The sequence below is a fragment of the Chiloscyllium plagiosum genome, chromosome 21, assembly GCF_004010195.1.
Source record: "Chiloscyllium plagiosum isolate BGI_BamShark_2017 chromosome 21, ASM401019v2, whole genome shotgun sequence".
NCBI lineage: Eukaryota > Metazoa > Chordata > Chondrichthyes > Orectolobiformes > Hemiscylliidae > Chiloscyllium > Chiloscyllium plagiosum.
Window position 1 is genome coordinate 55279081 of NC_057730.1, and position 25827 is coordinate 55304907.

Here is a 25827-nt window from a genome sequence, read left to right on the forward strand (position 1 = left end):
GTTCTGGACTTGCCCACCAAATGAAGCCACGTTTTTGTATCTAGCCTATCTAGAATTTTACAGGTTTTCAAGAGATCCCCCTCATACTCCTAAACTCAAGTAAATACAATCCTAGCACACTCAATCTCTCCTTATTCATCAGTCCTGTTATCCAGGAATCAATTTGGTAAATCTTCACTGCGCTCCCTCTATAGTAAGAACATCCTCCTTCAGTGGTTAGCACTGCTGCCTCTCCGCGCCAGAGACCCGGGTTCAATACCCGCCTCAGGCGACTGTCTGTGTGGAATTTGCCCGTTCTCCCCATGTCTGCGTGGGTTTCCTCTGGGTTCTCCGGTTTCCTCCCACTGTCCAAAGATGTGCAGGTCAGGTGAATTGGCCTTGCTAAATTGCCCGTAGTGTTAGGTAAGGGGTAAATGTAGGGGTATGGGTGGGTTGCGCTTCGGCGGGTCGGTGTGGACTTGTTGGGCCAAAGGGCCTGTTTCATCACTAAGTAATCTAATCTAATAACGAGACCAAAACTGCACACCATATTCTCCATGTGGCCATAACAATGCCCTGTATAATTGCAGAAAGACATTCTTGCTCCTGTGCTTGAATCCTCTTGCTATGAATCCTAGCATACAGTTTCTCTTAACTGCCTGCTGCACCTTTCAGCGACAATCCATTCATTAATTAATTTGGTTTCCTCTACAGGGGGTGAATTTATCAGGTGGGCAGAAGCAAAGGGTGAGTCTTGCTCGAGCAGTTTACAGCAAAAATTCTGTTTATTTCCTGGATGACCCACTCTCTGCAGTTGATGCACATGTTGGTCGACATATTTTTGATAAAGTCATTGGACCCAAAGGTTTACTCCATGGCAAGGTGAGCAACCTGAGAAACTTGGTATTTCCATTACATGCTTTCTCCTCCATCTATTTCATAAATGCATTTGGTTAAAAATATCTTTATTTACAGACCCGTGTTTTGGTGACACATGGTGTTAGATTCCTGCCTCGAGTGGATAGGATTCTTGTGATGGTTGATGGGAAAATTTCAGAGTCAGGAACATACAAGGAGCTCTTAATGCAAAATGGAGCATTTGCAGAGTTTCTACGTACTTATGCTCCTACAGAAAATGAAGGTTAGTTGTGCTGTGCAAAAGCACTTTTTTTCAATATTGACTCCTACCAGTGCTGTTTAATGTAACTTTAAACTCCTTTGATTTCATCTGGATAGCTGTTTGCTAGGTGTCAGATGATTGGTGACATTACATTCCTGCATTGTTGTTTGTCCAACTTGAACGTCTGTACTTAAATCAAAGGTTTGGTACAGTGTCAAATGTTTTTGTGACATTCTGTTGCCAGGGAGCAACTTAGGATGTTTTACTGTGTGGAAGGTGCTGTGAATGCAAGTTGCAACTAATACTGCAGAAGTACCTGCTATGGAAAGCCAGAGACTATTTGTTTAGGTGTTATAAATATATCCTGCTGAAATTTTACAGTCAGTTAGATGAGTAAATTTCATGTTTGGAAACTGAATTTTTTCTTTGTTCCCTGGATGTGTGTGTGTCATTTGGCAAGGCCAGCTACCCCTAATTGGTCTTGATGGTGATGGTGAGCTGCTGTCATCTTGGTTTCTAAAAGTTCTTACATGGAATGCCGTTGTCACTGGTTGTGTCAACTGCCTGAGGGCAGTTAGAAGTCAACCACATTGCTATGAGTCTGAAATTGTATGTAGGACGGATCAGATAAGGCAGATTCCCTTTCTGAAAGAGCATTGCTGCAATTGACAGTGGATAATGTTTTTTTTCTAGTTTTTATTTTGTTTAATTGAATTCAAATTTCACTATTTGAGATTCAAATTGATGTCCCCAAGACATAAGGCTGGGATTCTGCATTCTTCGTCCAGTGATAGTTCCACTACTTCTCATGATGTCACTGCTGCAGTGTTTCTTTAGTCCATCTGGTATAGGTACGCCCACATGTTCTGTTAAGGAGTGAGTTCCATGTTTTTAACCCTGTGACAGTGAATGAATGGTGGTTAGTTCCAAATTGGGATGTTGGGAAGCACAGAGGAAATGTTTGAGGTAGTGATGTACTGTGTATCTGCTGCGCTTGTCCTTTATGCAGGTAGATGTGGATATGGAAGATGTTGAAGGAGCCATGGGGAGTTGCTGCAGTGTATTTTGTAAATAGTACACTCTACTGTTAGTGGGGCTGAGGGAGTGAATGCTGGTATGGAGGGAGTGAATATTGAAGGATGTGGATGGGGATACCCATTTAGCAAGCTGCTTTTGTCTGGATGGCATTGTGCTTGTTGATTGTTGATGGAGGTGTACTTATCATGGCAAGTGGAAAGTAGTCAATCACACTACTGACTTGGACCTTTGTAGATGGACAGGCCTTGGGGAGTTGATTGGTGATATTTGGAATCTGCCATATTTCAGTGACAATTTGGGTCAGAGAGGTTCAGTCAGTTTCATTTTTGAAATTTTTTTATTTTAATTTATTGTGTTCTTTTTTGTATTGTTAAAATTTTTTAAAGTCACTTTTGTTTTTAAATAATTTAGTTCTTTGGAGACACCTTTTTATGTTGTAACTGGACCAATCAAAAAGTGTAACAATGATTTTAGATGCAAGTGGCTGACTTTATGGAATATAAATTTTTGTCTCAAAGTAATTTAGCATGGAGCAGATACGTAAAGCTCTTATGATGTTTTAATGTCAATTTGTAAGCACTTGACATTTGTCTTAATTTCGACTGCAGCAGTTGAAATTATCTTTCTCTGAATGATCAATGACTTGCTTTCCTGTCATCATGCAGTTACTGACAAAAGTGTGGAAGAGGAGGAAGGTTTGTATTGCCTTTTTAATATCCGGCAGCATAGCAGGAAAGAAACCTGTAGATGCATGAGTTTTGAAGTAAGAATATCCAACACACCAACTTTCATGTAGGCAATTGCGTGTGAGAACAATTTGACCTTCAAGATATGGCATAGTGATATTTCATTATTAAATAATTTATTAACGAATTTTACTAAAATTGTACTTCTACAATGATCTCGAATGACATAGAGGAAAACATGAACGTGCTGGAAATTCAAAGCGAAGCAAACAGCTAGAATTTTCCAGTGCATGAAAGATGTTTTGAGTTTGGTAAGGGTCAGGATTCAGAGATTCCAAATGGTGCAAAAGAGAAAACAAAATATAGTGAGTTGTACAGTGGCGAAAGTTAATCATTCTGCCCATATCTGAAAATGTGACCTAGCCTTTCTAGTCAGGCATTAATGTATCTGCATTGGCGGTTGATCCTTAACTTGTATTTGCCATAGTAACAGAAATTGTACGATGATCCGATTGAAAGAGATTTGGAGAAATGATGTCCTTTTGCGGGAGAGTTGAAACAAGGGACCAAGAACTAAAGCTATTCAAATCCTGTATGGACCCTGGGAGGAGTAATCTCCCTTCCCATTCCTGCTCCTTGTCTGCACTGTTCTCTCTTCCCAGTCCCTCCCCCACTTACACTGAAAATGCTAGCACCATTTAATTCCAGCAGTGAAGTAATAAGTAATTTGTTTCTTCAATATGGTTAGATTATGGAATTTACTGGCTCCAGGAAAAGCTTGGATAGTTTTGAAAGGAAACTAGATGAGTAAATGAGAAAGAGAAATAGAACAGTGTGGAAGGGTGAGATGTAATGGGAAGAAACTTGTGTAGAATATATGCACCAGCATGGATTAATTCGGATGAATGGTTTGCTTTGTGCTACATATACATTTGAATTGACTGAAATCGGGAAGCATTTGTTTTTCTTGCAATGGATAGTAGCAATGTCGAACTCAGCCAAATGGTATGAATACTAGGAACAATAGGAGCTTTAAGAACTGAGATGGTAGATAGTTATTATGTACGTAATAAATTTACAAATTTATAAGAAAAAGAAGTGAAGATGATCAGCCCTAATTAAGTAAATGACTAAGCAGGCCTGAGGGACTGAATGGGCCACCCCTATTGTTTCAGTCCTATTTCTAACATTTTCTGTATTCATTTCTAACAATAAAAAAAACTGTTGTTGCGTTGGAAATTCAAACAGCCTGATTTTTAAAATCTTAACACAAAAATTACTTATTGAAGATATCTAATCATTTTAATGGAGCACAGTGTAATGAGATGGAAAGGGATGTACCATTTTCTTAGCATTTCTTCCATTAGCCATGATTGAAAACTGTTCAGGATGTCCGTTCAACCTCGTAGCAGAATGTGACAGTAAAACCTCTGTTGCTAAGCCAGGACTGTAAATATGAAGTATATTATTTACTTTAACTCACGCAGTGCTTGAGATCTGATATATTTAAAGCAAGCACTTCTAAGACTCAATTTGATGATGTGAAGTATGACTGCAGTATAACACTGTTGCATTCATATGGTATTACAGGAAACTTGAAAGAATTCAGAAAAAGTTTACAAGGATGTTGCCAGGGTTGGAGGGTTTGAGCTACAGGGAGAGGCTGAATAGACTGAGGCTGTTTTCCATGGTGTGTCAGAGGCTGAAGGGTGACCTTATGGAGGTTCACAAAATCATGAGGGGCATGTATAGGGTAAATAGACAAGGTCTCTTCCCTGGGGTGGGGGAGTCCAGAACTAGAGGGCACAGGTTTAGGGTGAGAGGGGAAAATGGAAAAGGACTGCAGAGGTATGTTTTTCATGCAGAGAGTGGTGTGTGTATGGAATGAGCTGCCAGAGCAAGTTGTGGAGGCTGGTACAATTACACCATTTAAAAGGCATCTGGATGGGTACGTCAAGAGGAAGGATTTGGAGGGATATGGGTGAAGTGCTGCAAATGGAATTAGATCACATTAGGATATCTGGTTGGCATGGACCAGTTGGACCAAAGGGTTTGTTTCTGTGCTGTACATCACTATAACTTGAGACTTGCTGAAAAGGGTGTCAACTGTTGAAGCTTTTCATCTTTCGCTCATCAGGGCAAACACAAGAATGCCAAATTTCAAATGATCAAAGCAATCTGTAATGCTACAGGAGAAAGGGACGCTGTGATTGATAAGTTGACTCTGTATTTCAGTCATAGCCATGTTCCTTGATGCTTTCTCATGGCAATGCCTCAACCAATAGATTTGTCAATCGTTCAGCCTTTACTTTTGTTTTCCCCGATATAAATTGTTGTGATCATTTGAAATTTGGAATTCTTGCAATTGACCTGATGAATGCAAGACAAAAGCTTTTTCTGAACTTGAGGAAACTGTTTCTACTCAGGTACAAAATAATACTTCTGTTCAATGTTAGCATCTTGTAAAGTGACATAGTACCACTATGACTTCTAAGCTGTTCATATTCCTAATTCAACTTTAATTTACTTTGGCTGCATAATGTTTAATTTAGTGGCAGCCCTCTTCATAAACTGCTTGGAATTTTTTCCTGAATTGGATTCATTGTTTTGCCCTGACATTTATAATGCAGCACTTTTTTTGAGCAGTCTTCCATTTTGGAATGGCCAGTTATTCTTATCCCCTTTCCCCCCCCCCCCCCACTGCAGTGTTCAAGGGAAATGCATTATAAATATGCATTTTTTAACACTGTGCGCAAAGTTTTGCAGTGTTTTTAATTGCATCCTTGTTCAGTTGTATTTGCTTGGAAATATTGTAGTGTACTCATCTTTGTAGAAAATTGTTAAAATTGCTGAGTTAAATGTGTGTCACCTAAATTGATGTAAATTGGTTTAAATGCTGTTTGAGAACATAATAGAAAGTTGGAAGGTTCGCCCGTTTGAACAAAGTGTGTCGAATTGACTTGCTGTTTTTGCAAATTGCAATAAATACTGGTGAGACTTTTGAGCTAAGGAGATTCTTGTTTCTAAAACCAAGGAACTGAAGTCCAGGTTATCAATCTAATCCCGTTCTCCACCTTGAGTGACTGCATGCAATGGCTGTCAGCTGCTTTATTCCATTACACTCTGTTAGTAAAGGGTTGGTCAGCATTTCTGATTTGAAAGTGAGGTGCTTGATACTTTATACAAGTTGCCGTTATTTGCAGTGAGACAGTTTTGCTTTGCTTTCATTTTTTCTGGTCCTGTGTCCTTCACCGAATGTTCCTCCCTGTTGACGTAACCAATGTCGGTTCACTATGTCAGTAATCAACTGGTTAATATCTGTGGTCTACTAAACTCCGACATAATATTGTGTCCACTTTATGCATTCTGGAGGTTGGTGTGGTTGGTAGGTAAATGGAGAACAAAACTTTTTATTTGTAAACTTGTATTTTAAGAAAAAGCATGCAGTTTAAATATTTAGAGTGTGTATCTGAAGATTGCTCTATTTCAAAACACAATAGAAATTTGCTTCTGCCTGTCGCTTGCTGCTGGTAGATTCTGTCAAACGTGTTACTGCATTTTTGGATTTATGTAATTTGTTACCATAATTGCTCTGCACCTGTCAACCTAACGGGGTGATGCTAAATGTTTCAATTTTGAACTCTTTTTCATGCTTCGGATTTGATGACCAAGCAGAAATGGGACAAAGTCTCAACCCTGTTAGTCCCCACAAGTCACCACAAAATTTCCTCCGAAGGTATGCTGTCTCTTCACATTTTGAGCTGTCACTGTATACTGAAATGAATCGTCTTTGAAACATTGATTCAAATGTAATTAATATTTGTTAATGGTATGGAATATCAAATTTACTAAGCTTTTTGTTGCCCAATGCAATGAAACAGCAGGTGTGGTGTGAAGTTTTTCTTGTACTCATTTCCTCAATGATTTGCCGAATACGAGACATAGAAACTTGAATGAGACAGAGCTAGGGGTCAGAATTTTAAAATAAGAGGTTGCCGATTTAAGATAGAGATGAGGAAACACTTTTTTTTCTCCTTTTGGAATTCTCTTCCTCAAAGGCAGTAGATGCAGAATCTTTGTATTTTTTGAGGCAGAGGTAGGCTTTGGAGATATGCAGGAATGTAGGCCAGAGGATATGAGGCAGTTAAAAACAATGTGCTGGAGAAACTCAATGGGTCTGGCAACATCTGTGAGGAGAGAAATGTTTCTCTTCTTTGTTTGCAGAAAAATCCAATATAAAAATTGATGCAATGTCTTTACTGGTCAGAACTTTTGTTAGCTTCTGGTCACTTTCGCATCATCCCCAGGCATTGCCAGACCTGCTTTCACTAGCATTTTACCTTCATTTCAGATTTCTATAGTATTTTGCTTTTATTCAATGGTACATTATATAAAGGCGAAGTTAATGCCTACAGAAATGTTTAAGCACATGATCACAAAAGGTGATTGATGTTATCCCCAAAATGTTTAAAACAAAGAATAATCCAGAGAATGGCACTTGAAGATCAGATTTTCACTGATAGCTCAGTTTGGATCAGGGTTAAAGGTCGAGAGTGTAAGTGATTTTAATTATGTATGACATTGGGAATTAGTTACATTAGCATCAGTTTCCCATGTTTCTCTTCCATTAAATTCCAGTCAAATCCTTCATTATCACTTTTTTAAGAATAGATGGCCAAAGAAAGACCACTCTAATTTTAGTTTCTCTTTTGATGATTGCAGTTTTATCAAAATAAACTCAGTTACTCATGATGAGGAAGCCACACCTTCCCAGCAGAAAAACACTCCAAATCTGCTAGGAGCCAGAGAAGCAGCAAAGCAAGCAGCTGGTGTGAAACTGACAGAAGCTGATAAAGCTCTGACTGGTAGGGTAAGGAAACTTATCAATGATTACATCTGATTTCTCAATATACGATGAGAGAAACACTAACCAGTAAATCCAGTTGCTGATTGGCTAGGTTCTAAGCAGAAGGTTGACATTGCTGATGCATTGTGCTTTAGATGGTAGCCTGTGTGGGTGCACAATATATTCCTTGGCTTTGTATGTGGTTGCTGCCCAGGTTTGGCTGACGGGGAAAATCTACTGTTAGTGGAGAGATCCTGCAGCATCTTGTTAGGTCTACAACATATGTCTGACTTCCCTTTGGATTGCATACCCAGCTGTAGAGGCATACTGTAACCACTGAAAATTCTGTACCAGGTTCAATAATTAGCCCTGAGATTCATTCAATTATAGGACTGCTACTGCTACTACTTTCACAACATGTTGGTTGGGCTTCTCACAGAAAGGCCTTACTGAGATATATCCTTGGGGTTTTCCTGATAAGGACATAGTTCTGTTGCTTTTCTGCATGAGCCAATTTTGGATAGTTTGATTATGAATCCAATGTGGCAGTCTTGATAGGAAGGTTTGGAGGGATATGGGCCGGGCGCTGGCAGGTGGGACTAGATTGGGTTGGGATATCTGGTTGGCATGGACGGGTTGAACCAAAGGATCTGTGTCCGTGCTGTACATCTCTGTGACTCTATTTAGTTGCTGCGTAAATGAGTGAAGATGGTAATATTATTGGACTATTGTTAATGTTCAATGATGCAATTCGCATCTCAGCAGATACTTGGGAACTCCACCATCTGTAAGTTTCCCTCCGGATGGCACACCATCCTGACTTGAAATTTTTTTGATATTCATTCCACTGTTGTTGGGTTAACACCTAGAAGCTGCCCCTCTAATAGCCCTGTTGATGTCCCTGCACTCCAAAGATGCCAGCAGTTGAAGAGGGCAGCTCAAAGCCATTTTGTCTCAAGCAGTCATGCTTTGGCAGTAAATGCTTCGCTCAGCGGCAATGCCCAGATCTGGTGAAAAATTGGGGAGGGGTGGGAAGCCCCACAATCAGTACTCCATATGAAGAACACAATCCTCCTTCTTGCATCCAAAAACAAAAGTGCTTCAAGATGGCAACTTGCCACTACCTTTAATGGCAATTAGGGATGGACAACAAATACTGGCTTATTCAGCGATGACCACATCCCATCAACCATTTTAAAAAAAAAGTTGTTTTTTTTAAAAAAAAATAATTAAGTCTGGATCCATCACCTTGGTGAGGAAGATGGTCTAACCCGTAAGCATCTAATCAATGCTGTCAATGATACTTGTTGATGGGTTTGCCAAATAGTACACTTTTTAACGTTAAAGAAGAAACGAGCATCACTGTGGTCTTGGCAATTACTGAGGATGAAAAGCCATTTATTTTGGTGTATACTTGAAAAGACGTTATTCGCTACTTATAAATATACTGATTTCATATTTCTTAACTACATGGCACTAATGTTCTAAAAACTAAATATTTTGCTAGCTTGGTTGGCATTTGTTTAATAGACTAGATTATGTATGTCTATATCATTTTTACAATTTACCTTCAAACTTCACATAAATAGGTACCTGTTTTTTTTTTTAACATTGGCTGACTGGGATGATATAACATGTTAGGTGTTGGTCTTTCTCCTCTGGAATCTTGTTCAGAGCGATTAGATGAAAATTGGCCTTGTTTGGTTTCAGAAATGATTAGATTAGATTACCTACAGTGTGGAAACAGGCCCTTTGGACCAACCAGTCCACACCAACCCTCCGAGTAACCCACCCAGACCCATTTCCCTCTGACTAATGCACCTAACACTATGGACAATTTAACATGACCAATTCACCTGACCTGCACATCTTTGGACTGTGGGAGGAAACTGGAGCACCCGGAGGAAACCCATGCGGACACTGGGAGAATGTGCAAACTCCGCAAAGGCAGTCGACCGAGGCTGGAATCGGACCTGGGACCCTGGAGCTGTGAGGCAGCAGTGCTAACCACTGAGCCACCTTGCCGTCCAAATGTTTTGGGTAATTTCAGTCCATTTCCTGGTGGGCAGAGGTGGATATCATTTAACCTGGAAATGTCAGTTGTTACTAAGAGGATGGTAAAATGGCTTTATTTTCAACTAACTAAAATCTGGGATTGGGATAGGCAGTTTAGTCAATATTTATCATCTTATGTCTAGTTAACATTTTGCTTCCTCCATACTTGCATCTTCCAAGGATGTAATCCTGTGTTGTAACTTCTTTATGCTTGATAAAGTCGAGATACTGTATTTTCACTTCCTCACAGCAGTAAAACTAAAAGCTAAAAGAATTCCTCAGGTGCAATGAAGTATTTGTCTATCTTGAGTGTGAACCTAAGGTTTTTAATAAGTACTCTTTATTTTTAAACTTTACATTTTCTCGTAAATAGTTGTTCACTTATAATTTTTATCCCTTTCACTAAATTTTGTTCGTTTTTTTTCAAAATCACAGGTAAAACTCTCTGTTTTCTGGGCATACATGAAGGCGATTGGGATCTGCATTTCTTTCTGCATTGTCCTTTTCTACTTATGCCAACATATAGCCTCCTTGTCCTCTAATTACTGGTTGAGTTTATGGACAGATGATCCAGTTATTAATGGGACCCAGGAGCATACTTCACTCAGACTGGGAGTGTACGGTGCACTCGGAGTTACTCAAGGTTTGTTTAAAAAGTAAAATAGTCTTTGATTTGCAATGTAATATAATGTTAAAAACATTACTAATTCTGAAAAATGTGTTGAGTTCAATTATGTGTTATAATCTAGGGCATTTTGACCATGATTGGATAATTGCATATACTATTAGTACTTTATTTTCATAACTTGTTGCTTTTGAGGCATGGATTCTGTTAATAACACTAGTAATAATATCCTAACCAGTAATGAACCCATGAATTTTAGTTTGCACAAAATTCGAAGCAGCACATTTTTACATTTTCCAAAATAGGATAATTAATTTTTAAGAATTTCTTCAGAGAATGAGTATGTTGCTGGCTAGCTCATTATTGGTTGTCCGTCCTTAATTGCCATGGCGAAGGTGGTAGTGAGGTACCTTCTTGAACTGATGCAGTCCTTGTTGTAGGAACTTCCTTGAAATCTCATAATCTCCCCCTCCCATTGTATGTTTTGAAAAAAAAATGGCAATCCCCTGCTCTTTAGTTTCCTGTCCTTTAATGGCACATCTGCAGATGTTTGTTTCTTCAACTATATAGTCATTCTCTGCTCCATTCTTGATGATTTTTTTCTGGGACAGAATTCCACTGTTTCCCTTCTAATGGCCCTTGTCTTCACAGCTTCAAATCTGAGAATGCAAATTTTTTGGCTCACAACTTGCTTAACCATTCATTGCCAGATTTGGTTAAAAGAGATATAGAGTTCTACTGGGCCCCACTGTCCTTTGTCTGCCAAACCCGCCTCTATCCTAGAATCATCCCAGGCAGTAAAGACAGCTATTGATTTTTGTTTCTGTTTCATTACTACTATTCTCTTCAAACTCCTCATTTCACCTGTTTTCAGGCTTTTAAAAGAAAGTATGGAGGGTTCATGAATTTGTTCATCACAGAGAAAGGGACTTTCCATTTAACTGCCTTTGTGCTTCCCTCCCACCCCAGATTTAACCGCTGCCTGTGCCCCATCCAGGTCTCCCTCTGGCCACAGGTGTTGACACGCTCTTTGTTTGTTTTTTCATATGTTTAGGGGATGTGAGTGAGTCAGAATTTATTGCGATCTCTAATTGCCCTTGGGAAGGTGATGATAAGTTGCATGCCCAAGCCATATGACTCTGACTGTGTTCAGTTTCGGAAGCCTGGTCAGTGTGGATGTTGGTCAGCTTCCATGCTGTATGATTCTATGACTCTATAATCACTGCAGACCCTGGGCTATGAGTTTACCCACAATGTTAGGGAGGGTATTCCAGAATTTTGGCCCAGTGACTGTGAAGGAATGGCAAGATGTTTCCAAGTCAGGATGGTGAGGGGTATGGAGGGAACTTGGAGGTGGTGGTGTTCCCACATATTTGCTGCCCTTCTCCTTTTGAGAAATTGTGTTTAGAAGTGCTGCCAGAAGAGCTTTGGTGAATTTCTGCAGTGTAACTTGATGTTGATGCAGCTGTAGTGTCATATTTGACCCAACTTGAGCTTTTTGATTCCATACCCTCTTGAACATGAAGAATACCAACTTTTGTCTTGAAATAAAGCCTGTTAGCGGGTTTTGAGAAGACTTAAGAATAATACCAGTCTTGCAACCTCTATCATCTCCATGCATTGCTCTCCTAGAACATAGAGCAGAGAGCACTATGGCACAGTACAGGCTCTTTGGCCCTTATGTTGCGCTGACCTGTGAAACCAATCTGAAGCCCATCTAATCAAACTATTCCATTATCATCCATATGTTTATCCCATGAGCATTCAAATGTCCTTAAAGTTGGCAAGTCTGCTACTTTTGCGGGCAGGGGTGTTCCACGCCCCTACTACTTTCTGAATAAAGACACTACCTCTGAATTCTGTCCTATATCTATCACACCTCAATTTAGAGCTTTGTCCCTTCGTGCTAGCCATCCCCATCTGAGGAAAAAACGCTCTAGCTGTCCACCCTGTCTAAACCTCTTGTATGTCTTAATTAAGTCACCTCTCAACCTTCTTCTCTCCAATGAAAACAGTCTTCAGTCCCTCAGCCTTTCCTCCTAAGACCTTATCTCCATATCATGCAACATACTGGTAAATCTCTTCTGCACCCTTTCCAGTGCTTTCATATCCTTTCTATAATTCGGTGACTAGAATTGTGCACAATACTCCTAATGTGGCTGCACCAGAGGTTTGTACAGTTGTAACATTACCTCATGTTTCTGAAACTCAATCCCTCTGTCAATAAAAGCTAACACACTGTATGTCGCCTTAACAACCCTATCAACCTGGGTGGCAACTTTCAAGGATCTGTGTACATGGACATCGAGATCTCTCTGCTCATCCACGCTACCAAGAATCTTACCATTAGCCCTGTACTCTTTTTTTTTTTATTGCTGTCACTCCTTCCAAAGTGAATCACCTCACACGTTTCCACATTAATTCCATTTGCCATCTCTCAGCACAGCTCTGCAGCTTATGTATGTCCATCTATAATCTGCAACGTTGTTTGGCACTGTTCACAGCTCCACCGACTTCAGTGCCTTCTGCAAATTTACTAACCCATCCTTCTATGCACTCATGCAGGTCATTTTATAAAAATAACAAACAGCAGTTGCCCCAAAACAGATCCTTGTGATACACCACTAGTAACTGAATTCCAAGATGAACATTTCCCATCAACCACCACCCTCTGCCTTCTTTCAGCTAGCCAACTTCTGATCCAAACTGCTAAATCCCCCTCAATCCCATACCTCCGTATTTTCTGCGATAGCCTACTGTGGGGAACCTTATCAAACACTTTACTGAAATCTATATACACCACATCAACCACATTACCCTCATCCACTTGTTTGGTCGCCTTCTCAAAGAACTCATTAAGATTTGTGAGGCATGACCGACCCTTCACAAAACAGTGTTGACTATCCCTAATCAAATTATTCCTTTTCTTGATGGTTATAAATCCTATCTCTTATAAACCTTTCCAACTGAAGTAATCCTCATTGGTCTACAATTATCAGGGTTTTCTCTACTCACCCCCTTGAGTAAGGGGGCAACATTTGCTATCCTCCAGTCTTCTGGCATTGTTCATGTAGGCAATGATGACATAAAGATCAAAGCCAAAAGCTCTGCAATCTCCTCCCTAGCTTCCCAGAGAATCTTAGGATAAATCCCAGCCGGCCCAGGGGACTAATCTATTTTCACACTTTCAGAATTGTTAACACCTCCTTATGAACCTCCATCCTGTCTAGTCTAGTAGCCTATGTCTCAGTATTTTCCTTGACTACATTGTATTTTTGCAGCGTGAATACTGACAAAAAATGTTCATTTAGCGCCTCTCCTACCTCCTTGGACTCCATGCACAACTTCCCACTACTGTCCAAATCTTACCCAAGCCATTCTTTTATTCCTGACATACCGATAGAAAGCTTCAGGGTTTTCCTTGATCCTACCTGCCAAAGATTTCTCATGTCCGTTTCTGACTCTTAGCTCTCTCTCTAGGTCCTTCCTGCCTAACTGGCAACTTTCAAGTACCCTAACTGAGCCTTCATGTCTCATCTTTACATAAGTTGCCTCCTTCCTCTAGACAAGACATTCAACTTCTTTAGTAAACCACAGCTCCCTCACTCGACCATTTCCTCCCTGCCTGACAGGTACATACTTATCAAGGATCCGCACTAGCTGTTCCTTGAATGAGCTCCACATTTCAATTGTGCCTATCCCCTATAGTTTCCTGTCCTATCCTATGTATCCTAATTCTTGCCAAATCGCATTATAATTGCCTTTTCCCCCAGCTATACTTCTTGCCCTGTGGTATATACCTATCCCTTTCCATTGCTTAAGTAAACGTAGCCAAATTGTGGTCACTATCACCAAAGTGCTCACTTATCTCCAAATCCATCAGCTGGCTCGGTTCATTACCCAGTCCCAAATCTAATGTGGCCTCACCCCTTGTTGGCCTGTCTACATACTGTGTCAGGAAACCCTCCTGCACACATTGGACAAAAACTGACCCACCTAAGGTACTTGAATTATAGCATTTCCAGTCAATATTTGCAAAGTTGTTATGGGGACAACAACTAACCTGTTATTTTCGCTCCTATCGAGAATCCTATTTGCAATCCTTCCTTCTACATTTCTGCAACTATTCGGAGGCCTAAAGAAAACTCACAACAGAGTGACCTCCTTTCCGGTTTCTAATCTCCGTCCGTACTACCTCAGGAGACAAGTCTTCATCAAATATCCTTTCTGCCACCATAATACTGTCGTTGACTAGTATTGCCACACCTTCCCCTTTTTTTTTTTTAAAACCATCTTCCCTGTTCTTACTGAAACATCTAAACCTAGGAAACTGCAACAATCACTCCTGTCCCTGCTGTATCCATGTCTCCGCAATGGCCACAGCATCGAAGTCCCAGGTACCAACCCATGCTGCAAGTTCACCCACCGTATTCTGGATGCTCCTGGCATTGAAGTAGACATACTTCAAACCACCTGCAGGTACATTCTTGTGACCTTGAAACCTTATTTATAACATCACTACTCTTGACCTTCTGTACACTGAAACTACAATTCAGTTTCCCATTTTCTGAGTCTATCTCAGCTCTCTGCTACATAAACACTCTTCCCTGCCTTTGTCACCCTGACTTGATTTACTGCTGTGCTGAGTTGGCTGCAATCAGTGCTCCTGCTCTACAAATTTCAGCACGTTGCGAAGCCTCATGTCCAAACTTGCATTCAGTTCTGTCTTTGCTGATTTGCCCAGACTTTTGTTATTTCAAATGAATTGGATTCATAGCTGTCCAAACTTTTTATTTAAGCTCAAGAATGGATTTCCCACACAAATCCACACATTCTCCTTCTCTCGCACTCTCTATGGCTGCTTTAATACGCAATTCCCCACGCTCATTGCTGGTGTGTCACTCCTCCCTTGGTTGCCGTGACTTCAGCTGGCTGGAATTCATTGCCTTAAACTCTTCTTCCCCCATTTCATTCTCCTTTAACTGACATATTTGACCGAGCCTTTGGTCACCGTTCTTAATGTGTTTTCTCTTGCCTTGATAGGTCCATTTTCTTCCACTCCCCTCTGAATGACATTGGGATAATTTTCACGTTAATAGTACCAAAATGCTATGTTTTGCTGCTTCTAGGTCTAGAATTAAATTTTGATTAATGTTTTGCAGGTCTTTTTGTGCTCTTTTCTTCATTGATGATGAGTGTTGGAGGAATATCAGCTTCACGTTGGCTCCATGTCCATCTGCTGTATGATATTCTGATGTCGCCAATGAGCTTTTTTGAGCGTACCCCTAGCGGTAACTTAGTGAACCGCTTCTCCAAAGATATTGATACAATAGACTCGGTGATTCCAATGGTGATTAAAATGTTCTTGGGATCACTATTAAATGTTCTTGTTTCTTGCACGGTGATTCTGATAGCTACTCCAATAGCTACAGTAATCATTCCTCCGTTGGGACTTCTCTACGTATTTATCCAGGTTAGTGCTAAATACTTAAGAACAAAAAAATTGTGTAGAAGTCATTTCTTTGCAAGATTATTTAGAACTTTCCTATCTGCTCATTAATTACAGTGATTAAAATATCAAATCAGAATGGAAAGTAAGCTTATCTGGTGTGACTCTTTTTGTGCTGGGTTCAGCAACTACTAAAAGTTCGTATTATGCAGCATAGGAGGTATGATTTGAATGGATTTTAAAAGAATCCTTGAGCTGTAAATCATTAGGACATTCATGTAGGTTGACATCATTGGAACTTGGAATTCCAAGTACTTTATCCTACTCTAGTTGTTCAGAAGAGGAAATTCATGTCAGCTCTGCATGTGGACCCCTGGAGTGCTCTGATTTCTGATCATGTAAAAACAATTCAGTTCATTTATTTGACTGCTTTTGTTTAAAATTTTGTTTTTTTTTAAATTAATTACTGATCTGTGAATTTAGAAATTTGAAAAATATTATCTGAAATGAATAGGTAAACTATATCTCAGTCTCCAAACTGCTGGAAGGAAATCTTGCTAGCTGGCCTGTTGTTTTAGACGTTGGCAGGTTGGTTAGTTCAGTTAGCTGGTTTGCAATGTAGAGTGATGTCAGCAGTGGGGTTCGATTCCTGCAGCGGCTGAGGTTACCACAACCTCCCCCTCACGTGTGGCATGGTGACCCTGAGGTTAAACTGCCACTTGTCATTTCTCGTGAGTGCGATTGATCCGGTAGGTCTATGGTGACCTTATTTTTTTTATTGTAGGTCAGAAGTCACACAGAGCAAGCTATAGTCCAACAGGTTTATTTGAAATCACAAGCTTCCTGAGTGCTGTTTCTTTGTCAGGTGAAGCAGAGCACACAGACGCTGAATTTATAGGCAGAGAGATTAAACAATCATACAAATGGTGAGAGTGGAATGATGACAGGCTGAATAGCAAGTGAAGGGATCACTCATGATCCGATTAATTGAGGCACGGAGATAATTACAAAAAACTAAACATAAGGTGGTGCTGGAGACAAACCAATTGGCTAGAATAACATGATTGGTTAGATCCTCAGATGTGTCTCTTAAACCTAAGTAACAAGTTATCCAAAACTGTACAAACTCATTAAGGTAGAGAGATCATAGTTTATCAAGGTGGTGGTGTCAAAACAGGACAAGAAGGAAGATTTTACACATACAGAACCGCATGTGGAGTGACATGTAACTCAACATGAAGCCAAGTTCATTAGTAGGCATTGATAGATGACAGAACCTATTTGTAAAATAGTGGAAAAATTAGGACTTGTGTATTTCTGTTGAGGTATCTTTTTGAAAAGATTTTGTTTAAAACTCAAAAGTGAAAAACTGTAGACGCTGGAGACAGGAATAAAAATAAAGTGCTGGAGAAACTGAGCTGGTCTGGCCGCATCTATGGGGAGAGAAAATTGAATAAACAGTTTGAGTCCAATGTAACTCTTTTTTAAACTAGTATGGATTCATATCTCTCAGCCTGGCAGATGGAAAAAATAAAATGATACACACAATCAACTGAAGTTGCAACTTTTGTGCACCACTAGTTGCATTTTTTTTGTGGGACATTTTATTTATCATATTCTAATTAATAGATTTTACAGGCACGTTAAGAGCAAGAGAACAATTAGAGAGCAGGGCCTCTTAAAGATCAAAGAGGTCATCTTTGAGTTGAGACTCAGGAGATGGGAGAGATATTAAATGAATATTACACATCAGCTTTTACTGTGGAGAAATAAATGGAGGCTAGAGTACTCAGAAATAAATATTGATGTTTTGAAAACCGTTCACATTACATAAGAGGAAATGCTGGAGGTCTTAGAAAATGTAAAGGTGGGTAAATCTCTGGGACCTGATCAAGTGTATCCAAGGACTTTGTGGGAAGTTAGGCAGGAAATTGTGGGACCCCTTGCAGAAATATTGGTATTTTTCATAAATATGGGTCAAGTGCCAAATGATTGGAGAGTGGCTAAAGTTGTGCCTTTGTGGGCTCAGGTGGGATACGAGGAGAAGCCTGGGAACTACAAACCTGTGAGTCTGACTTCAGTTGTTGGAGGTGATCGTGAAAGATAGGATTAATATGCATTTGGAGAGGCAAGGAATGATTAGGGATAGTCAGCATGGTTTTGTATGAGGGAAATCATATCTCTCAACTTGAGTTTTTTGAGGCAATAACCAAGATGATTGACAAGGACAGAGCGGTAGGCATTGTTTACTTGGGCATCAGTAAAACCTTTGACCAGGTTCCATATGGTGGACTAATTAGTAAAGTGAGATCACTTGGGATTCAGGGTGGGCTTGCCAATTAGCTACGAGATTGGCTTAATGGCAGGAGACGGTGATGGTGGAAGGTTATTTTTCAGATAGGAAGTCTGTGATCAGTGATATTCCACAGGGATTGGTGCTGGGTCCACATTTTGTTTGTCATTTTATATGAATGATTTAGATGAGAATATAGAAAATGTGGTTAGTAATTTGTGGATCAAAGAGTCCATTTCAGTGCTGTATGATTGACAGTATGACTCTGACACCAAGATTGGTGGTAAAATGGACTGTGAAGAAGGTTATAATCACCTGGTAGGAAGTGAGGACTGCAGATGCTAGAGATCAAGAGTGGAAGGGCTTATGTTCGACATGTTGATTCCCTTGCTCCTCGAATGCTGCCTGCCCTGCTGTGCTTTTCCAGCATGACACTCTTGACTGTGAAGAAGGTTATCTAAGATTACAAAGAGATCTTGATCAATGGTCTGAAAAATGGCAAATGGAGTTTAATTTGGATAAACATGGGACATTGTGTTTTACCAAAACAAACAAGGGCTGAACATATGCCATTAAAAGTGCTGTAGAACAGAGAGACCTAGGGGTTCAGATGCATAATTCTTTGAAGTTTGTATCGCACATAGGATTGTTAAAGCTTTTAGCATGCTTGCCTTCATTGCTCATACCTTTTTTGAGTATAGGCGTTGGGACATTATGTTGAGGTTGTACATGATGATGGTGAGGCTTCTGAAGTGCTGTGTCCCGTTCTGGTCTCTCTGTTATAGGAAGGATAATATTAAGCTGGAGAGGGTTTAAAAGAGATTTACCAGGGTATTACTGTGAATGGAGGGTTTGAGTTACACTGAGAGGCTGGATAGACTGGGACTTTTTACACTGGAGCTTAGGAAGTTGAGAGGTGAACTCCATAGAAGTTCACAAAATAATGAGGGGTATAGGTAAGGTGAATGGCAAATGTATTTTCCCTACAGTGGAGAATTTCAAGACTAGGGGGCATTATTTTAAGGTGAGAGGAGAAGAATTTTTAAAAAAGATATGCATTTTTTTGTTTATACACAGTGGTTGTGTGGGGAACAAACTTCCATGAGGAATTGGTTTTGGTTAGTACATGAATAAAACATGTTTGAAGGGATATGGGCCAAGTGCAGGGAGGACTAATTTAGTTTGGCATTATGGTTGGCATGGACTGGTTGGACCGAATGGTCTGTTTTTGTGCTGTATGACTCTACATGACATTCTGGCTATTGACCATCTAGTTTTAATCTAACTGCAACTGACAGTGCTATTTTTTTCAGTTACCTGTTTGACAGGATTATGTATATTGGTTAAGCATTCTGATTTGAGTGATTTGTTTATGATCTGAAATTGAATGAAAGAAACTTTGGAATACAGCAATTGATACAGGTGCTAATTAAAGAAAAACTTTTCAAAAACTTACCTCAACCGAAATGACCCCTGACTTTTCGAAGACATTAAAAAAATGCTGTTCTTTAATGTCTACAATAACCGGCCAACTGCAAAGTTTCCTTGCAGCAGCTTTGAGACTGAGACATAGTTTGACATTTATTGCTTAGATAATTTTCTAAATGTCTGTTTTGAAAAATATGATTAATGCCAGCCTGCCACCCTTCTTGATGTTGGAAGATAGCACTGTTTCTGAACGTGTCTGTCTGGGACTCTGGATTACACCTGAGGGACACTGGGTCAAATTCTACCTTGACAAGTGATGGAATTTCAACATTCCATGAATAAATCTGGAATACAAAGCTAGGTTCAGTGATGCCGCAAAACCACAGGTGATTCTTCATTGAGAAAAAGGTCTAGTTCAGTAATGTCCTTTTATTCAGAATGCAATCTGCCCCCTGAAATGGCTTAGCAGGCCACTCTGTTCAAGAGTGGTTTAGGAATGGGAAATAAACTCTGGCTTTGCCAGTGATGCCCACGTCCGGTTGACTAATAAAATCATCTTTATCATTCTAAATAATTACATAGGCACTGGTGTCAAGAGATTATATAATTTACAATGTGTCACATTCTAGATTTCATAAGTCGGACTAGGTGGAAGGTGGATTTCTGAAACCGATAAAAAACAAACATTATAATGAAAACAATTGTCTTTTGTTCTGTTTTGCTGTGCTCTATTTAATGCATGGAATGCTTAATTTCACAAAAATCATTTGCCATGTAAAAATTAATTTACTTTTGAAGATTTGTATATTTAGTAATGTATACTTGAGATTTTCAAAGAGAAGCCACCAACCTCTGTTCGGAATATGACACAGTGAAAATAATTTGGAATTTAGGTGCGTGTTATTACATACCATAATGTTAACTGGATTTTTGACCCAGCTACTCATCCAGCATTTACCTGCAGTTTAGTTTAAAGTGAAGGTGGCTTTCCTCCTTTGTTAATTCCAAATATGCAGATGGGCACTTTTAAAGAAAAATCAAAATGTGAAATGTAGTCGCATCATGCTAGAGATTATACTCCACACTTATGGGATTTCTAAAATTCTGACCAATCAGAAAAAAATACTTTAAATGTGTTTTTGGCAATTATTTTAAAATATTCACTTAATTGCAGAGGTTATGAGAAGAAATAGCATCAGGTTTTGGAAGTGATGTGACCTAGCTTAATATCAATAGAATTAATGTTATTCCTGATGTGAAAATATTTATTGTTCTACAGCAAATAAACTTAGACAGAAATGTCTATATTTGTGTTCAGATTATTTTAAGGGAATAGTGTCAGTGGTAAAACGAACTCCAATGTGATGACTCTAGTTTTTGTTTTGTGCTTTGCTGTGTCATACAGAGCTTTCCTATTTGGAGTTGCTTGTTTATTCTTCAGCTCCAGTCTATCCTATGCTGCACATGTATTTTCAGTCCCTTTCCTGACCTTTTTACCTTCCTTTCAACTAGTCCATTTAATGAACCTTCCATACACATTGTATCTGCTTGTCTAATCTATGATGTCTTGATTGTTTCTTGACCCACTGACACTAAGCATCTCCAATGTTGGAGAATGTTATGGTATTATTTTTTTCAACAAAGGAGTTATTTTTAATTAATTATGTACAATCAGTTCAGACTAGCTCTTCCTCACGGAGAGAAGAATAAAGATATTACTGTGTCCTTTAGGTTGTGATTCCTTTTGTATTTCATATTTTATTAAATAAGAAACTAAAGCCTAACAAGCTTGCATCATATATGGTAGATAGTGAAAACGTGTATGTTTGTTTTTTGTAATTGTTATCGGTCTCCCTGGTCCTTTTACCTTCTATCTCTCCAACACTAATGGATCAGTTGTAACTTAAATTTGACGTTGCAGACTTCCAGTTTGATAGTGGGCATGAATTTGGAAGTGGAGGTGCGCTTGCTGAGTATGTGTTGGTAAAGCAAACTGAATGGGGAAGGTGTGGATAATACCTCCTGTGACAAGTCTAGGGTGAGGATATGTGAAAAATGAGGCTTTGTTTTAAACCAAAACAAAAATGCCTTTTGTCTGATTAATAAAACTCTGAACTTGTTGATATTTCTTCCTATTTTCAGAGATATTATGTGGCTACCTCACGTCAGTTGAAAAGATTGGAATCAGCGAGCCGATCCCCCATCTTTACAAACTTCAGTGAAACACTGCTTGGTGTCAGTGTTATCCGAGCTTTTGGAGAGCAAGAACGCTTTATACATCAAAATGATGCCAGGGTCGATGAAAACCAAAAGGCTTATTACCCCAGTATTGTTGCCAACAGGTAATCCAATAATCTTGTTGTGCTTCTACATTTGGGTCATTCGCACCATTGTGTCTTAGGAATGCAGAAATCATTAAAAGTGAATTCACTTGAAGGCTTTAGTTTAACTAGTTCTGATTGTCAAACCAGATTTAGTGAGAGCAAGTGATGCTTATTATTTGTGTACTGACCTTGAACAGTGAATGTTCAAAAATCACAGCTGAGGGAGCAGGAGAGCTGGTTTAACCGATCCTATAATATTAAGATTAACTATTTTTATCTTGTTAACGTCCCACCAGGTGGCTGGCTGTAAGACTGGAGTTTGTTGGCAATTGCATTGTACTTTTTGCTGCCCTGTTTGCTGTGGTTTACAGAGATGCAGTCAGTCCGGGAATTGTTGGGTTGTCTGTATCATATGCCTTACAGGTATGGAGAATCAAGTTTATCATTGCAATACCTATACTGTCACTCATTGTGATTTTGGCTGTTTCCTTAATTGTAGCAAGTTTAAAACTTTACTGTCCTTTTTTTGTCCTTTTTTAAAGTTTACTTTGGAGTGCTGGCAAGATCACATTTACTATCCCTTTTTAACTACCTTGAGAAGGTAGGGCGTGACTTGCATATAGCCACAATGTTGCTGCTTGTGTCCTTGACCGGTTTCTGCAGTGTTCTCTATCTGGTGCAGACTACAGTCAAAGGACACCAGAGATGGCAAGGATGGACAATGAGCCTGGTAACAGGTGTCCATTCAGCTACAACCGTTTACTGAGTAGTGTACATTGTATGGTCACTCCACAAGCAGAGTAAGGGCCTATTCCATTGTGTGCCTGAATTTGAAACCCCTTGGGTGGTGGTAGGTTACCAAGGAGGTGAGGAAGTGATGTCACGAAGAACCCAGCCTCCGTTACACTGATGAGATCTAACAGAGCACCATTACTCTTCTACACCGTTTGAGTTGCTAAGGTGAAAAATATCTTTCTGTCCTGAAGCAAAGTACGATAACGTTAATGGACCCATTGTTTTGTAAAGCTGCCATCCCGATATCACAGTGGCTTTCGGAAAGTGGAGCATATTAGCGAGTTTTGAGAAGATTTGTAGCTCAGATTGAGGTTCTGGATGTAGGTTCGCTCGCTGAGCTGGAAGGTTTTATTTTCAGACATTTCGTCACCATGTTAGGTGACATCATCAGTGAGCCTCCGGTGAAGCACTGCTGGTATGGCCCGCTTTCTATTTGCGTGTTTGGGTTTCCTTAGGAATAAGTTTTGGTAAACAGCAACTAATTAACCTAAAGGATCCATTAGATACTACCAGCAAAACTAATGTCATTTACAAAATACCATGCAAAAACTGTAAAAAAAATACTACGTCAGACAAGCAAGCAGGAAACGTGCCACCAAGATATATGAACACCAACTAGCCACCAAAAGACACGACCCACTATCACTAATTTCCATACATACAGGGAAAGAAGGACACCACTTTGACTGGGACAACACACACATCCTAGGATGGGTGAAATAAAGACATGTATGAGAATTCTTAGAGGCCTGGTATTCTAACCAGAACCCTTTAATAAACACACCGACTTCAATCCCAGCTGCCTTCCCTTGGGGACAAAAACTGGAAATGACATCACCCACCTCAAGAAACCAATACCTATAAATAGAGAGGCGGGACATACCACCAGGACTTCAGTGGAAACTCTCACTGATGATGACACCTAGTCCTAGTGACAAAACGTTTGAAAACAAACCTTCCAGCTCAGTGAGCTAATGTATGTACTTAACTACCTTAGCTACAAATCTTCTCAAAAATTGCTAATATTGACACACTCAGAATTTATATAGCATTTAATTAATGACCATTTGTAAGTATGTTTTTTAACCAACATTCCAATTTATAGTCAGAGAGGTACAGCACGGAAATGGACTCTTTTTGGTCCAACTTGTCCATACCACCAGATATTCTAAATTAGTCTTGTCCCATTTGGCCCATGTTCCTCTAACCCATACCCTATTCATATACCCATCCAGATGCCCTTTTTTAAACGTTGTAATTGTACCTGCCTCCATCACCACCTCTGGCAGCTCATTCCATAAACTCATCACTCTCAGTATGAAAATATTGCCTCTTAGGCCCCTTTTTAAATCTTTCACCTCTAACCTTAAACCTAGGCTCTCTGGTTTTCAGTCCTCCACCTCAGTGAAACAAAACCTTGTTGATTTACCCTATCCATGCCCCTCTAGACTTGAGAAACCTCTGTAAGGTCACATGTCAACCTCTGATGCTTCAGGGAAAACAGCCAAGCCTATTCAGCTGTCCTTATTGCTTAAGTCCTCTAACTTTGGCAACATCCTTATAAATCTTTTCTGAACCCTTTCAGGAAGAGTAGAATTGAACCCAGTATTCCAAAAGTGGTTTAACCAATGTCCTGTACAACCAGAACATAACTCCCACTCTCCATGCACTGACCAATAAGGGCAAGTGTACCAAACACTACCTTCACTATTCTGACTGCCTTCGACTCAAGATCCCGTTGTACTCTTGGGTAACCTTCTTCATTGTCCAGTACACCTCCAATTCTGTATCATCTGCAAACTTACTAACCATACCTCCTATATTCACATCCAAATCATCTATATAAATGATGAAGAGCTGTGGACCCAGCACCAATCATTGCGGCACATCACTGGTCATAGCCCTCCTGTCTGAAAAGCAACCCTCCATGAGCACTCTGTTTCCCCAAGTTGTTAGCCAACTTTGTATCCAAATGGCTAGTTCTCCCTATATTCCATGTGATATAACCTTGCTAACCAGTCTACCATGTGGAGCCTTGTTGAACTCCTTACTGAAGTCCACATAGTTCATGTCCACTGCTCTGCCCTTATCAGACCTCTTTGTTAATTCTTCATAATAGCTCAATCAGGTTAGTGAGACATGACTTCCCATGCAGAAAGCCATATTGACTGTCCCTAATCAATCTTGCCTTTTCAAATATGTGTAAATCCTGTCCCTCAGTATCTCCTCCAGCAACTTGCCCACCGCTGATATCAGGCTCATTGGCGTGTAGTTCCCTGGTTTTTCCTTACCACATTTCTTAAATAATATCATGTTGGCCAAGCTCCAGTCTTCTGGCACCTTACCTATGGCTATTGATGATATAAATATCTCAGCAAGGTGCCCAGCAAAGTTGTGGAACATACTTCCACCAGATTTGCCATTTGGCAAAATAAAAAGTGATAGTAATCAAGAGCTTGCTCCTCAAGAGTTAAATGAAGTATAAAAGGATACAAGCATGGTAAGTGTAGTTGGTTCAGATCACCCTGATCAAACTGAACGTTAGACAAGAACAATGGGCTAAAGGTTCTGCTCCTGTTCCAATGTCCCTAAGAGCATCTCATTATTATTTAGATAACATCAACGTTAAACTGGATGGTACGCATGACCTCTGAAGTAGAAACAAACATTGTTGCAGTGGAAAGAGTGCAAGAGTACAGTCATACTCCCAAAGAGGTAAGGTTCAAAATTGATCTATGTCTGAGATTGGATGAGCTGGTAAAGCGACACTGATGCTGACATTGTAATATGCCTGTAGATTTCAGATACTAATTTCTGGATTAGTGGTGCTGGAAGAGCACAGCAGTTCAGGCAGCATCCAAGGAGCTTCGAAATCGACGTTTCGGGCAAAGCCCTTCATCAGGAATAAAGGCAGTGAGCCTGGAGCGTGGAGAGATAAGCTAGAGGAGGGTGGGGATGAGGAGAAAGTAGCATAGAGTACAATGGATGAGTGGGGGAGAGGATGAAGGTGATAGGTCAGGGAGGAGAGGGTGGAGTGGATAGGTGGAAAAGGAGATAGGCAGGTAGGACAAGTCCGGACAAGTCATGGGGACAGTGCTGAGCTGGAAGTTTGGAACTAGGGTGAGGTGGGGGAAGGGGAAATGAGGAAACTGTTGAAGTCCACATTGATGCCCTGGGGTTGAAGTATTC

The 25827-nt window shown here is 39.9% G+C and overlaps 1 protein-coding gene across 1 annotated transcript in view; it reads left to right on the forward strand.

Moving 5' to 3' along the window:
- abcc1 (ATP-binding cassette, sub-family C (CFTR/MRP), member 1) overlaps nt 1–25827 on the forward strand; it is a 105951-nt gene that overhangs the window by 69837 nt on the left and 10287 nt on the right. Inside the window, 10 exon segments of the mRNA XM_043712140.1 lie at nt 694–861; nt 955–1120; nt 2803–2832; nt 6499–6559; nt 7546–7693; nt 10160–10367; nt 15512–15822; nt 21662–21861; nt 22140–22266; nt 25252–25353. Coding sequence (XP_043568075.1) covers nt 694–861; nt 955–1120; nt 2803–2832; nt 6499–6559; nt 7546–7693; nt 10160–10367; nt 15512–15822; nt 21662–21861; nt 22140–22266; nt 25252–25353 — 1521 coding nt within the window.